The 13,384-nt window shown below is 34.7% G+C and overlaps 1 protein-coding gene across 19 annotated transcripts in view; it reads right to left on the bottom strand.

The window, feature by feature from the left end:
- Positions 1-13,384, bottom strand: part of RALGAPA1 (Ral GTPase activating protein catalytic subunit alpha 1) — a 127,546-nt gene that overhangs the window by 78,275 nt on the left and 35,887 nt on the right. For 10 of the 19 annotated variants that reach the window (XR_004751568.1, XR_004751567.1, XM_035328864.1 and 7 more), the window contains exons 17-19: positions 9,260-9,400; positions 3,702-5,270; positions 1,631-1,755 (exon numbers count right to left, since the gene is read on the bottom strand). Coding sequence is in view for 17 of the 19 variants with exons in the window: in XM_035328864.1 (XP_035184755.1) it covers positions 1,631-1,755; positions 3,702-5,270; positions 9,260-9,400 (1,835 nt within the window). In the remaining 2 variants the exon portion in view is untranslated. The remainder of the gene's footprint in view (positions 1-1,630; positions 1,756-3,701; positions 5,271-9,259; positions 9,401-13,384) is intronic. The other 9 variants (XM_035328871.1, XM_035328865.1, XM_035328866.1 and 6 more) reach the window with 3 other exon arrangements.

Here is a 13,384-nt window from a genome sequence, read left to right as displayed (position 1 = left end):
TTTTCTTTAAGCCACTCTTCATGGAGCGGAAAGGACTGTGGAAAGTAGGACTGTTTGAGAAGGAGCAAAGATAAATGTAGAAATTTATGATCTTTTATGAAATGTCTTGAAATGTTTATGCATTGTAAACCAAGAGACTGAAGGTGACTTACATTAGGTCTAGTCACTTCTTTTCCCGTCACCATCTTGCTACTAATTAGAGATTTATTCAGAAAGACAAGTCTGACAAAATACAAGGATTTAGTGTTCAATAGATCCATAATCTAAAAGTAATCTTAGTAACTTGGTACTTCGTTTTAAAACAGAATATCCATTCTTGTGTGCTAGATTGCAAGATCAATGACAGGCAAGTTTCATAACACTTACTCAAACTTACCTTGGCTGTTTTTTGCTACCTGAGGAAAGTATCAATTCTTCCACCTGTACTATTAACAATCAAAATTCTTGACCAACTATGTGAGAAAAGTAACAACACCCCTTTCTCTTTCTCTCTTTTACTGTGGCCAGCTCTGATGACTTCTGTTTTACCAACTTGCAATATGTAAACAATTATTAACTGCAAGTTTGCATTTTTATCTTGTAACGCAAGTTTTAAAAAAGTTTGATAAACATACTTTCAATACAAAAAAAAAAAAAGAAAGAAAAAAAGCATACGTTTGAACAAACTCTATAGGTCCTCCCTTTCCATAATCAAAGATGCTGATAAACAAACTGATTTCTCCAATCACCTTGAAGAATCTTCTTCTGTCCCTTATTAGCAACAACTAAGATACTTGTTCCCAACTTTCTACAGTAGCTTGTCTTAGAATGACCTTCTTTTCCTTAAAAAAAACAAACACCTTAAGAGTAGAAAAAAGAATGGAACAACTTTGAAACAAAACATTTCAATTATCATCCATGCTGTTCTTCATTTGCAGCATTTCTTTGAATATTTCCCCCTTCTTTGCTACTTAATAAAACACTTATCTCTTCAAATCACTTATCTTATTTGGTAAGCATTCAAGTGTAACCAGAAATTCTTGACTTAAAATTGATTGAAATTTTTGATTATGAATGATAATCAGAACAACATGACATTACTGGAAAAGCATAGGAATAAAGCATATGAAAAGTTGGTTCTATTAGCAGAAAGCTGCAAGAAATTATTCAACACTTTTAAGTAGAAAAAAAATAAAGGAAAAACATATGTTAATGTAGTTTTGTCGTCTGGCACGGCTGAAACTGTAGAGAATAGTACCATACTACAATACTCCAGTATTTGCATAAATACAGCATTACACTGCGGTCTGCAAATTTACATATAAACTATTATCCTGGAACTGCCTGTGTACAAAGATCTTTGCAGGTGCAATTAAAGCCATTTAATTCAATGAGACTATTCATCTGACAGTTATTTCTACCTTGTTTGAACAATTAAAATTTAATAAAAATGTAAACACAATAGCAAAAATACCACAAGTCTATTTCAAAATGATTTAAAGCCAAGGAATAATTTAGTGATATTCTGATTCATAAAAAACAGAGTAAGATAACATCTTACTATGTAGTAAAGTGATTTAATAATGTCATTTATTAGTTCACACAAGCATGCAGACTTACATATTGAAATATAGGAAGTTTAAAGGCTTACCAGTGCACTACCACTGCGGAGTCTCTCAGCTATAAATTCATCCATGAGGTCAGGAACATTTGTATTGCTGCTGCCAATATCACTATCAATAGGGTGCAGCTTTTGACTCATGTCCTCTCTATTAGCTAAAAGCAAATGAATAACTGTATATAGTAAAGAACAAATCAACACATTTTCAAAACAAAAGGCAACAAATAAAGAAGCCCTGCTAATAAATAGAAAAAAAAAAATCAAAATTGCCAAACATGCATTTTAAGAATTCCCTCTTTTTAAGCAGATTCTACTGTAGGAATTAGTAAAACAACTTCTTCCCACTAAGCAGGTGTTAGTCAATTTCCAGTAAAACCTTTAAGAGCAAGAAAGCTTATAGTAAAGCACTACTTAAAGTTGTTAATGCTTGCTTTAAGGATACAGCACATATTCTTCCTCCATATCACAAAAAAATTAAGGAATAAATCCTAACAATTGTATACGATTCCTACAGGCACTCCTTCTTCATTGCATTCTTAATGAAAAGCAATGTAGTGGAAAAACTAGATTGCAATATAAAATAATGACAAATGTCAATGTGGCACTGTATACATTTAGTATAAATGTGCAAATAAAAGTCTTATGTAATAAAACAGCATGCTACTATATGGAATGAAACTTCAGTCTCTGGATGGTCAATGGTGATGAACAATTAAGCTCACTCAAGGATCAGTTTTATATTTTTGATATAACTATCCTTTTAATTTTTAGCTGTGGCTGTTAGACCTATCTTCATTATCTTAGCCTTTTAAAGTTTTTTTCATTTTTTTTTTTCTCTATGAGAATTTTCCCCTCAATGTCCTCTCTCATGGCTCCATGTTGAGGCTCTGCTAGATATTACAGATTTTAAATAAAATATGTTTATAGATATCTCTGTCAGAAAAGATCCTGCAGAGAAACAGAAATGACTGAGAACAATTTTTTTGTTTGTTGTTTGTTTGTTTTTTTGTTTTGTTTGTTTGTTTTTTTGTTTGTTTTTTTTTTGGATAAACGTGGCAATCACACTACTTCCCACTTGTCATGGTGCTATGCTTTCACAGACTGCCCTCAGGTGGCATTAACATCTCAATGCAGGATGCATTATAGAACCTCTGTTAATCATGCTAGCATAACAATGGGAAAAAAAGAAAACCTACATTACTGCTGAAAGTTAATTTATTGTTCATTTAAGGTTATTTAGGATGTGAACTAAGCCAATGGATATTAGAGCGACAGCTTTCTTATTTGCTCAGTCCAGAGAGGTCTCATAATTAGCAGGACTATCATGAGACCTTCATGAACATCCATGAATGATTCCAAGGACAAAAGAAGCAATGAAAGATGTTGCCAAGATGTAACTGTATCCATTTTGATGAATGCATACAGAAAGGCCTACAGAATGTTTTGAAAAAGATTCAGACAAAACCTTATGACTATTCACAGAGAACTGCCACAATGAAATCATTCCAGTAACATATTTGTTTACTTTTTTAAAAAGTTATCTAAACTGACCTCCAAATGTAAATTTGAGGGGCTTTTTTGTTTTGGAGGAGGAAAAGGAGAGGGGAAGGAAGAGGAGGAGGAAGAAAACACACTAAATGAACCAGAAATGTAGTCAGTTGAACGTAGCTGGTTGATAGCCAGGTCCTTCTGACAAAGTACAGTTACAGGGGAGCAGTACACTCTGATATCATTTTCACATGCCAATCATTCGGTAGGCTGAATTTTGAGGCTCTGCATGGTAGATGAAAATTCAAAACTCTCAAGGTTTTGTCCTTTATTAGGTCATTTACTGTCTCTTCCTCTTCCCTAACATGATGGTCTTCAGCAGCAAAGAGGTTTAACTAAATATCTTTAAAAGGGAAATTAGTAATTTAAAGTATGTAAAAGTAACTTATGCTGGGAGAAAAATCAGCTGGCTATAGGCGCATGCATAACCAAACAGGGAAAGCAGTGATCATCCCAAAGCCTTTTGATTGCTTATCAGAGCTTGCTTCAGTTGCATTAAGCCAAACTGGTGCTGCCTTTCTCCTTTTGCGCTCTGCACACTGTTAGTGCTCACCTGCAGCTTTCCTTCCAAAATAGCCCATTACATGACTGTACAGATCCCTCAGTGGAGCCTCTGCTGGCACTCTGTTCTGCCTCTGTGGGGAAACATTTGCCTTCGGCTTCGAAAGAGCATGTACAACAGTTTTATAAACACCACCCAGGGAACCCTGCTGTTGCGCTGACTCCTGACCTGACGATCTAAATGCACTACGATTATGGAACTGATTAACTACAATACCTTCTTTTTGCAGCATGGCTGCTTGAGTTTCTGGAGTTTCCTTAATTTGCTTGCTACCAACTGAAGCAGCATTGATCGCATCTAGAGGTCTATATATTCCGGGTCTAACCAGCTCCATGACAGCTGATGAGCTGGTGCTTGTACTGGTACCGCTGTTGCTGCTACCACTACCACCACTACTGAAGCCACTGAGTTTACGAAGTCGTGCTTTCCAAGCAGCCTCTTTGTTCTCAAGAGGATTGTAAAATTGAACCGATTCTGTAGATGGTCTAAAAGTTACATGAACACTATTTCTTTTTTTAGTTGTTATTTTCATGATTTTGGCCCTATGAGTTACTGTTTCAGATATACTCCGTTTAGTTGGTGACAGTTTGCTTGTACCTGTGATGTGAGGCATTTGAGGGTTAACTTGTGCTTTAGGAAGAATTTTCTTTGCATGCATAACACGTGAGTTGGTTATTTTTTCGTTAAATTGGGTACTTCTATGCTTTTCAGCTAATGCTGCTTCCACAGCTGAATCTACATCAGCTTCAGTGGCTGCTTGCCTGTACAGATATCTCTTCCCTTCTTTGCTGTTAGGACTACTCGACCCATGATCAAACAGGCTTTCATATTGTTTATCAATATTTAACTGTCTGGCTTTATCGAGCGCTTCATTTCTTGCAAAAATGTCTACTTGAGTAGGTGCAATATTACTTATAAAGCCACTTTGGTTTTGTTCTAGGTGCAGCTCTGGGTTATCAGCTCTTTCTGTAACAGTGATGCTATTCGTGCATTGAGCAGTCTGATCACTATTTTCTAATCCATCCAGTGGTAATCTATCATTCCTATTTACTGATGTATCACCTTCGTGAGCAGAAGCCTCACATTTATCTATCTCAAAGTTACCGCAAAGTTCTTCTTTTTCTTTAAGATATTCTCTCAGAGAGGAAAGAAGATCATCTTCACCTTCAAGGTCAACATATTGGCTTTGTTCAAAGGTTGTGTTTGCAAATTCTACCGGCCCTATTAAATGACAAAGATGGTCATAAATACTATCCCCAACTTCCAAGGAGGACTCTCTGCTATTTGTATCAGTAATATGGCTTTCAGTGGATCTATGCATTGAAGAGGTTTCAGTGGAACTCTGTAAGCTTGGAGCATGATGGGATGAACTGTCAATGACAGGAACTGCACCTTTGGCTCGTTCAACTGCGAATGGTTCCAGGATGTCAGAGGTGCTGCTACTTCGTGGCAGTGGCTGTTCCTCATTTAATGCACCAAAAACTTCACTTGGAGCATCCTCACTCTGTGAAAAATGTCTGACTCGAGGTGGACGTGGAAGAATTTGAGCATCATCAATGTCTGCAGGAAAAAGGTATATGTAATACACACCAGAATTTACATAGAGACAATATTTACATCCTAATTATGAGTTTAAAAAGCCAGGAAAGTCCAGAGCCTTGTTTACTTAAGTACAATGAATATATTTTTTCCAGTACTAGAGTGTTAAAAACAAACACACATAATATCCAGTATAGAATGTAATATAAATGAGTTAGACCATCAGAACACAGTTTTAAATGTTAACATGCATGAGAACAAACAGTGAGACCATGGAACGTTTGGAAATACAGTTAAAGCTAGGGCTGTGCCAATAAGTTCAATAATTCAACCAATATTATACCAACTTGCTTGAAGAAATGGTTAACTTGAATACAAATTAGCTTAACAGTAGTACCCTTCATAGAATTTACATCTTCAGAAAAATACACAACTCCAAAGAGAACATACAAGTTTTCTGGAAAATTACAATTCTCTACCGAAGTGGTAAACTATTACTTTTTCATAACTTGTGTGAATGTACTTAAGTTACTGAAATATCAGAAACAATACTACACAGTTATGAATATTATGGCATATGTAATATAGTGTATACCTGAAGACTTAATTATTTTTTTTAAAAGCTTTGAAATGACATGGAAGAACTGGCCCTGTAGGGAAAATATGACTATAAGTAACAGATTATTTAATCATATACCTTTTTTTTTCCTCTAAAAGGATGTTTTGTGAAACGTCTCTCATCTTCAAAGTGCAAAACTACATCCTAAATGGAAGCTAACCATCTTCTTCCAGGTTTACTCAAGCAAATGAGTCCTAAGAATTACCAAATTAAGAACCCTGCTTCTGAAAAATCCTGCAGCCAAACAACAGCTAACGTTAGAGTAAAATCACTTTTACTTATGAAAAGACAAGAACATTTGTTATGACCATGTTTAAATTAGTGATTCCTTGTCTCTGTTGAGACAGCTAATACTCTACCATCAGCACAAATCATAGTTAACTGTAATGAAAGCTGCAGTTCCAACAGGGATCACCTAGGAAACATACAGAAATATCTTCAACCCACTTCACATCATCCACCAAAATAAAGAACCTTCACATTCTCATAGCATTTCTTGACATGTTACAGGAATACTACCTACTATAAAATCAATGACACAGCCAAGACTAAGTGTCTCTTCAACTAATTGCACAAATTCAAGCTACCCCTTGCTGTCTTTTTGCGGGATAGGCAATTGAACAGTAAGGTAAAAATAGCTTTGTCAGTTTTCTGTTAGTTCTTTTTTCATAGAATCATTTATTCCCCAGATTATCTTTTAGACATACTGCTTAAGAAGTTGTAGATATGCTTTTAAAATCAAGAATAACAATGAAGAGTAACAGTTGCCACAATAAACAAACTTACCTTGTTCTATCTAGAGAGTTTATCTTCACGACTGCAGTAGTACATTTACTTAAACTCCGTACATCCTAAAATCCCAATGTGTTATTGCCAAAATGAAGAAAGTGCGTTGAATTCATTTTAAAATATTTCAAACTATTACTGCATGGACTTTACACTATTTCAGTAATATTTCATTACGGTAATCAGAAGTCACCTTAAAAATGTCACCTATATTGAAGTGCTCACACTTCCCTGATTTTGTCGTATTTTCCTTCTGAGCAAAGCAAATAACTTGGAGGAATCGGATACATCTGCACTAAGTGTATATGTTGGAATATGATGAAAAGTGGTAATTTCCACGCTCAGTTTTTCAGGGAAGTTATAATTTGAAAATTGAAGTTTGACCTGATTCAAAGTTTACTGAACTGTAAAGATGCTATTGGACAGAAAATAGAGAAGTCTATATTGAAAAAGAGAGTATACATACAAGCTCTACCAGAAAACAAACATAAACTGAAAATTATTGTATACTGCAAGATTTATTAACCCTTTCCTTTCTCCCCTGCTTTCACCAGCAACAAATTTCTCTACAACATTCTTGTCCAACTTATTATTTGACTATACAAACTAACAGCCCATAAAATGGGGGTTGCTCTCTAGCTACAATGGCTGTTTAGGAGTCTTTATTGACTTAGGCAGATATTAACATGGATTGTGCCTATAGAGCCTCAAGAATTTCTTTTGGCAGCTGTAAGAAATTGGTCTTAATGAAAGCAGCAACTGAGGACCAGAGGATGCAGCTAAAATATGCATGATAAGGTCATAGATGAGATTAATAAATATATTTATGATAAATTGATCTCATCCTGAGCCCTCAATATGCATCTTTCATATGTTATATAAACTTCATTTTATATAAAAAAACAGCCTGAGGATTGCATACTATGCATGCATGCAGTGATTATGATTTTCTAGGATGTTAAAAATTACTGGATGGAGAACTCCAAATGCACGCCAAGCAGCTCCACACATTGAAATAAATTCAGCTAGATTTATTTCAATGTTGATCCAGTATTATTTATTAGGTGCTCATGTATGCATGACTAGCACATACAAGTATACAAACATTTTCATACAATCGTGTAGTGCATGTGCCAACAGAAATTTCCTTTTTGTAGAACAGGAGAAGAAATTAAGGTAATGAAAAACTGCTATTGTATTATCAGCACTGAAAATATAATGTTTTAAAATCCAAATGAACAGCCTCCTTGGCAACCAGGGCTTACCCCTGCACGCTGGTATACAGTCAAAATGGGACACTATCCTAAAGAGTTTTTACTGACGACATCGCAAGCGTGCCACAGAGGGCTGCGTCTCCGACAGCGCACATACTTGGAAGAAGGGCTGGCATCGTTCCTAGGATGTTACAGTAAGGAAGACACTGAAATTGGTAATTCTGGGTATTCTCACCCAATCACGACTTTCCTTAAACCAACCTTACCTCTCCTTTTTCTGCTTGAAGGCAGAAGGAAAAGACAACTTTTCAGTACCAGCTGGGAGACATATGCTAAACTACAAACATGTTCTGGTAATACACCATGGAATACAACTTTCAAAACATGTTTCTTGATTCTTCTTGGGTAACAAGAGGCAGGCAAGAAGAAAGCGGGAAAAAGCAGAACATATCTTCCATATAAAAATTCACTGCTCCTAAGTCCTTCTATTTGTACACAGTTTTGGAAGTGTGCACATATATCCCACAGTACTTTCACTTTTGTACTCATTGAGACAAAGGCATAATAAGATTGTCAGTCTTCACTAATTTCTATCTAAGTAGCAGCTGGAGTACAAGAAAAAACATTATCTGTAAAGTTTCATATGTGCATTTTAAAAACCTGTGAAAACCCTGATTGTTTAATCTGCTTGCTCAATGACTATCCTCCAAAGAAAGCTACTAGCAGAACGTCTAGCCAACCACCCTGAAGGGTCAAACATAACATTATAGAAAACTACAACACTGTAAAGATGGATAATTTGGAAAACCAAACCACAGCACTTCCGAATCCAAAGCTGTATTTAACATTTTAAGGTTTTATATACTAATGAAAAACTGGCATTCTGTAACGCATATTATATGATACCATATACTTTAGGAATTCTTTTTTCATGGGAGCTAAATTATATCATTATCATGGCTGGCCACACAACACCTATGACACTGAATTCAAAAATTTAAGTAGAAGGATGTAAATGGAAAATAAAACTAAAATTTCTTCCTTTCCCTCCCTCACTAAGCACAAAGAAAATCTTTATGTTAGTTGTACTCTCTGACAGATATTGTATTACTGCTTACCAATAAATTGAAAAAGCAAGAGATTCCTCTCATTTTCATTTTTATGATAGTAAACATTGGCACAGCACTAACTTCTAACAGTTCCAGAATGAATTGCGAAATAGCATGATATTACATAATTCAAAATATTCATTCTTAATCTCTTCCCCTCTCCCCCCATCCCATCCCCCAGGTATTTTTACTTTGAAAAATTTAATGATATTGTAGAATTTGAAAGCAGAAGGTTTAAAAAAGTGATAAAGGGGGTGCAGAAATTAGCAGAGGTGGCACTACCTGAAAGCTCATCAGAAAGGGGAGTGAGAACAATATCAGGCAAGAAGGGTTTGGAAGTATGGATCAGAACAGGAGCACTTTTAGCACTGCGTATATAGGCCGATGGCAGAGCACATTCACCAATGGATCGGCTTCTCATGGCTTTAAAAAGGAAAAGAAAGAAGTGGGGAAGGAAAAAAGAAGAGTGACTATAATGAAAGGCTTGTGTCACAGAAAAAGCAGCAACAGAGAAAACAAAGATAAAAAGGAAGAAAATTTAAAAATTAAAACATTTCAGCACAGCAGATATTGGCAGAGCTGTAAGAAAGAAAAAATCAGTGGACACTGATAAGACATTTTGAGTTTTCAACTTTTATGTAAAGCAGCAACAATGCTTTTATATTATGACTGTTACAGAGATTTTGCATTCAAAACCAAGAAACTAATTAACACTTTTTTTTCTCCCATTGCATGAGGGGTTGAAAAATCAGTTAAAGCACTCCACAAGCACTCTGAAATTTATATTTTTTATCAGAAAAAAACAACTTACACTACATTTCCATTTTTCTAGTTTACTTTGGTTTGCTCCTAAACAAGTACATCTGAATTTTGACCTAGAGTCTTGAATTTAAGATCTTCAAAAAGATTCAGAATTGTAAGAAGGAAACAAGCAATTCTGTGTGGAAAAAGTTGCAATACAACATTGTACAGTTCTGCATTAAAAATGAAATGACTGAAGTGAAATGGTTTGTCAACGAAAAGGGTTACATTCTTATCACAGGGTCTCGATTTTAATGGATATTGGATAAATCTTTCTAAACTGATCCTAATTCACCTTTTTGTTTCTCACGTCCTGCCAACAGTCCTACAAAAAGAAAATTTACAAAAGAATTGTGGCAACAGGATCAAGGTTATAACAGCAGTTTTTCCCATAGATTTAAAGCAAACCTTTATGACAATTGTTTTCCATTGTCATAGTAAGACATAGCAAGAACTGATATTGCATTCAATTTCAAAGTACAGCTCAAGTTCTTCAAAAAATACTATTCATGATTTCAAGCAGTTTCCATTTCAAATTGTTGCAAATTTGAGAATTTATGCTAAAACAGTTGCTGATAAACTTCTCATAAGGAAACTTCAGTTCATCCTACATAAATATTGTTTGCACAATATTTAAGCAGTCTTTGAACTTCTATATGCATATTTTCAAAACATGGAGTGTACCCTTAGAATCTCAATGCTCCTAATCTATATGAGAATCAGAAGAAAAGAATGAAGTACAGAAAAAGTTGAGCACATCACACTTATTAATCTTGTTAAAGAATGGTCTCTAACACAGCAACATGAAGATAACTTGGGTAGGTCTATGTACATAGAGCAGAAATCACATTTGACGAATGCAGCACAACTTAGGTGGAATCTTAACAGTTTGAAAGAACAATTCAGAAAGACAGATGTTTTAAGACAGAAGCCACCCTCTATTTTAAATTAAATTTAGTTTAAAAGACAGAAACCATTTTTTTGTTGTTTAAAAAAAAAGACAACTACATGCAAGGCTTTAACTTCTTAAGAGATGCAATATTAAAATTCAGAATATAGTCGTGGTTAAATGCACTGCATTCATCATTATGCATTTTAAAATGAATGCAGGCAAGAGAGAAAATATCAAGCTACAGAGTAAATAAACCAAATTTTTGAGATTGAATACTATGTTGAATGCAAATCATTAAAAATAAGTGTCCCTTGTAATTTGACTGATTTTCTTCCACCATCTTACTTTGATTCTAGAAAGAGGGAATAGAAAATCACATTTACAATTTGGAAGATGGACATTTTAGAGAAACTTTCAAAAGAAAAATGTAAGATATTATTACTGAAAGCGAGATTAACATTGTGATGCTGTAAAATGAAAACGTGATCTCACTGAATAATTATTTTAAATAAGATGTGTCACGTTCAATGAAGCAGTCAAGTAGAGTCAGACTTAACACAAAACATGGACTAGATATGTCAGTTCAAAACCTTCCGCTGTTATCTATAGAAAAAAAAAACACAGAACAATAGACTTCTAAATTCCTTCAGGTCTGGTATTTTTATAGGACGAGAATCTGCTGCTGACAAATTCTGTATCTAGCCCTAAAAAAGATTTTTCAACCCATATGCATTTAAAAGCCCTTTTCCAAAAATTACTTTACATAAGTTCAGGCTAATAATGTACACACTGCATATCAGGAAAGCTGTGATTTTTATTTGAGTAAAAGACATACACACAAACTTGGTGCAGCAATAGACGTGCGCTGGCATGAGAATAGCTCAAAAGACAAAGGTGTGCAGATGTACACAAAATGTGTACAACATAAAACAGATGAAAAAGAAACCCCAGCTTTTTCTTACCATAACATATTCAACATGCACATCCTACCTACTCAGATATAAAGAGTATATTACTCACAATCAAAGGAAATATACTACATATCAGATACCATGCAACACATCTGAGGTCTGACTCAATTCTAGGCTTTGCTTGCAGCATTAATTAATTGAAGCAGACAAACTAGCAAAATGTTATACAGAAAATCTTTCTTATTATGACTATAAACCATTTTTTTGTTATGTGACCCTATTTTAACTGGCACAGGTTAGGAAGCACCTGAACAGCTCTTAGAAGACCTGAGACAATAACAAGCAACTCCTTGCTGACAGTTAAGATATATGCTTTTGTACCATGATGTGATGCTTCATCAACATCTTTTAAAAAGATGTTGATGAAGAACTGAAGAGTTTGGGATTCTGGCTCTGGCCACTTTCTGGGGGCTTTTCATCTTTTAAAATTATCCTACTAATGCTATGGATGGTGTTCTATAAAACGAATAGAGATGAAATTTTAACTGGTTACAGTAATATAAGTCTGGCTTATTAATATCAAATATAAGGCAAAAAAGAACCAAATGAAGGAAGCTGAAGTACAGTGAAACTCAAATCAGATTATTTTGCTGCTAACCAGGTCAATATACAGCTTGATTAGTATAAACAGTTATTTTAGTTCTAACATCATATAAATAGCTATCTTTCAAATAACAGCAAAACAAAACCATTAAAAATTGATCAAGCAGTATAACCTTCTGACATCTGAAACGATAATTTGAGAGGGGGAGATTTTAACATGATCTTTACCTTGTTAAGACAATTAAGACTTAAAGCAAAAATTCTGCAACAGTTAATCACAGCCTATCTGAAGAGAAGCAGAAGTTACATTTAAAGTATCTGCAATCCATAAGGAAAACTTTTGAGTCAAACTAGCTGTCAGCATGAGATAAAGGAAATGCTGCGTAGCATTTGGATACACAAAATTAACATTTTTGTAGTAGTGCTTACAGAACAAACAATTCTCCCACCCCAACAGAAGGCTTCAGATGCTACTCATAAACAGAACTTAAAAATTTATTAAGAATTTTGAAGAATATTCAAATCATTTTCTTTGCTAAATAACACCTGTGACTTTGAAAAACAAATGTAAAGATTTTTGGAAAGCTAAAAGAGATGTTAATCTCTGAAAAGCTAACACTATTACATATTTGATTACCATTCCTGCGTTCTAAAACTACGTCAGATTGTACCTGCTTCCAAGAAGTATCAGTGCAAGAACACTTCATGTCTGAAGCCACTACTGCTACAGAGATAGTGAAAAAGCATGAGATACTCCTTAAAAGGTTCTTCTTTTAAATGAAAAAGTAAAATCAGCTTAAACTTCCTTCACATAATGGATAGCACTGAGATCATCAAGATGAGAAAACAAAGTAATTTGCAGTCCAGTTAAGATATGGTAGGCAAATCATACAAATGTAAATGAGTCTTCTTTTGAGCAATCCATCTAAACCATTGACTACCATCAGTCATTTCTAACACAGGAAAGAGTATCTGCAAGTAATGAAATTGAGAAATAGGTCACTTCAGAAATGGAGAACTGCCCGGCTGCGCCAATCTCTCATTAACGCAAGATTCAGGGTATAGTGAAAGGCAACACATTTTATGAACTATGCAGACATGTACATAATTCTCACACTTTTCTTTCCACAGCTGTAAAATACTCAACCTATTGTGTGCATAATTTATGAAAACAGACTTAAAAAGCTACATATCCATACC

This window comes from Oxyura jamaicensis, chromosome 5 (genome assembly GCF_011077185.1).
Source record: "Oxyura jamaicensis isolate SHBP4307 breed ruddy duck chromosome 5, BPBGC_Ojam_1.0, whole genome shotgun sequence".
NCBI lineage: Eukaryota > Metazoa > Chordata > Aves > Anseriformes > Anatidae > Oxyura > Oxyura jamaicensis.
Note: the sequence above shows the minus strand (reverse complement) of the source record. Positions and strands in the feature narration are given on the sequence as shown.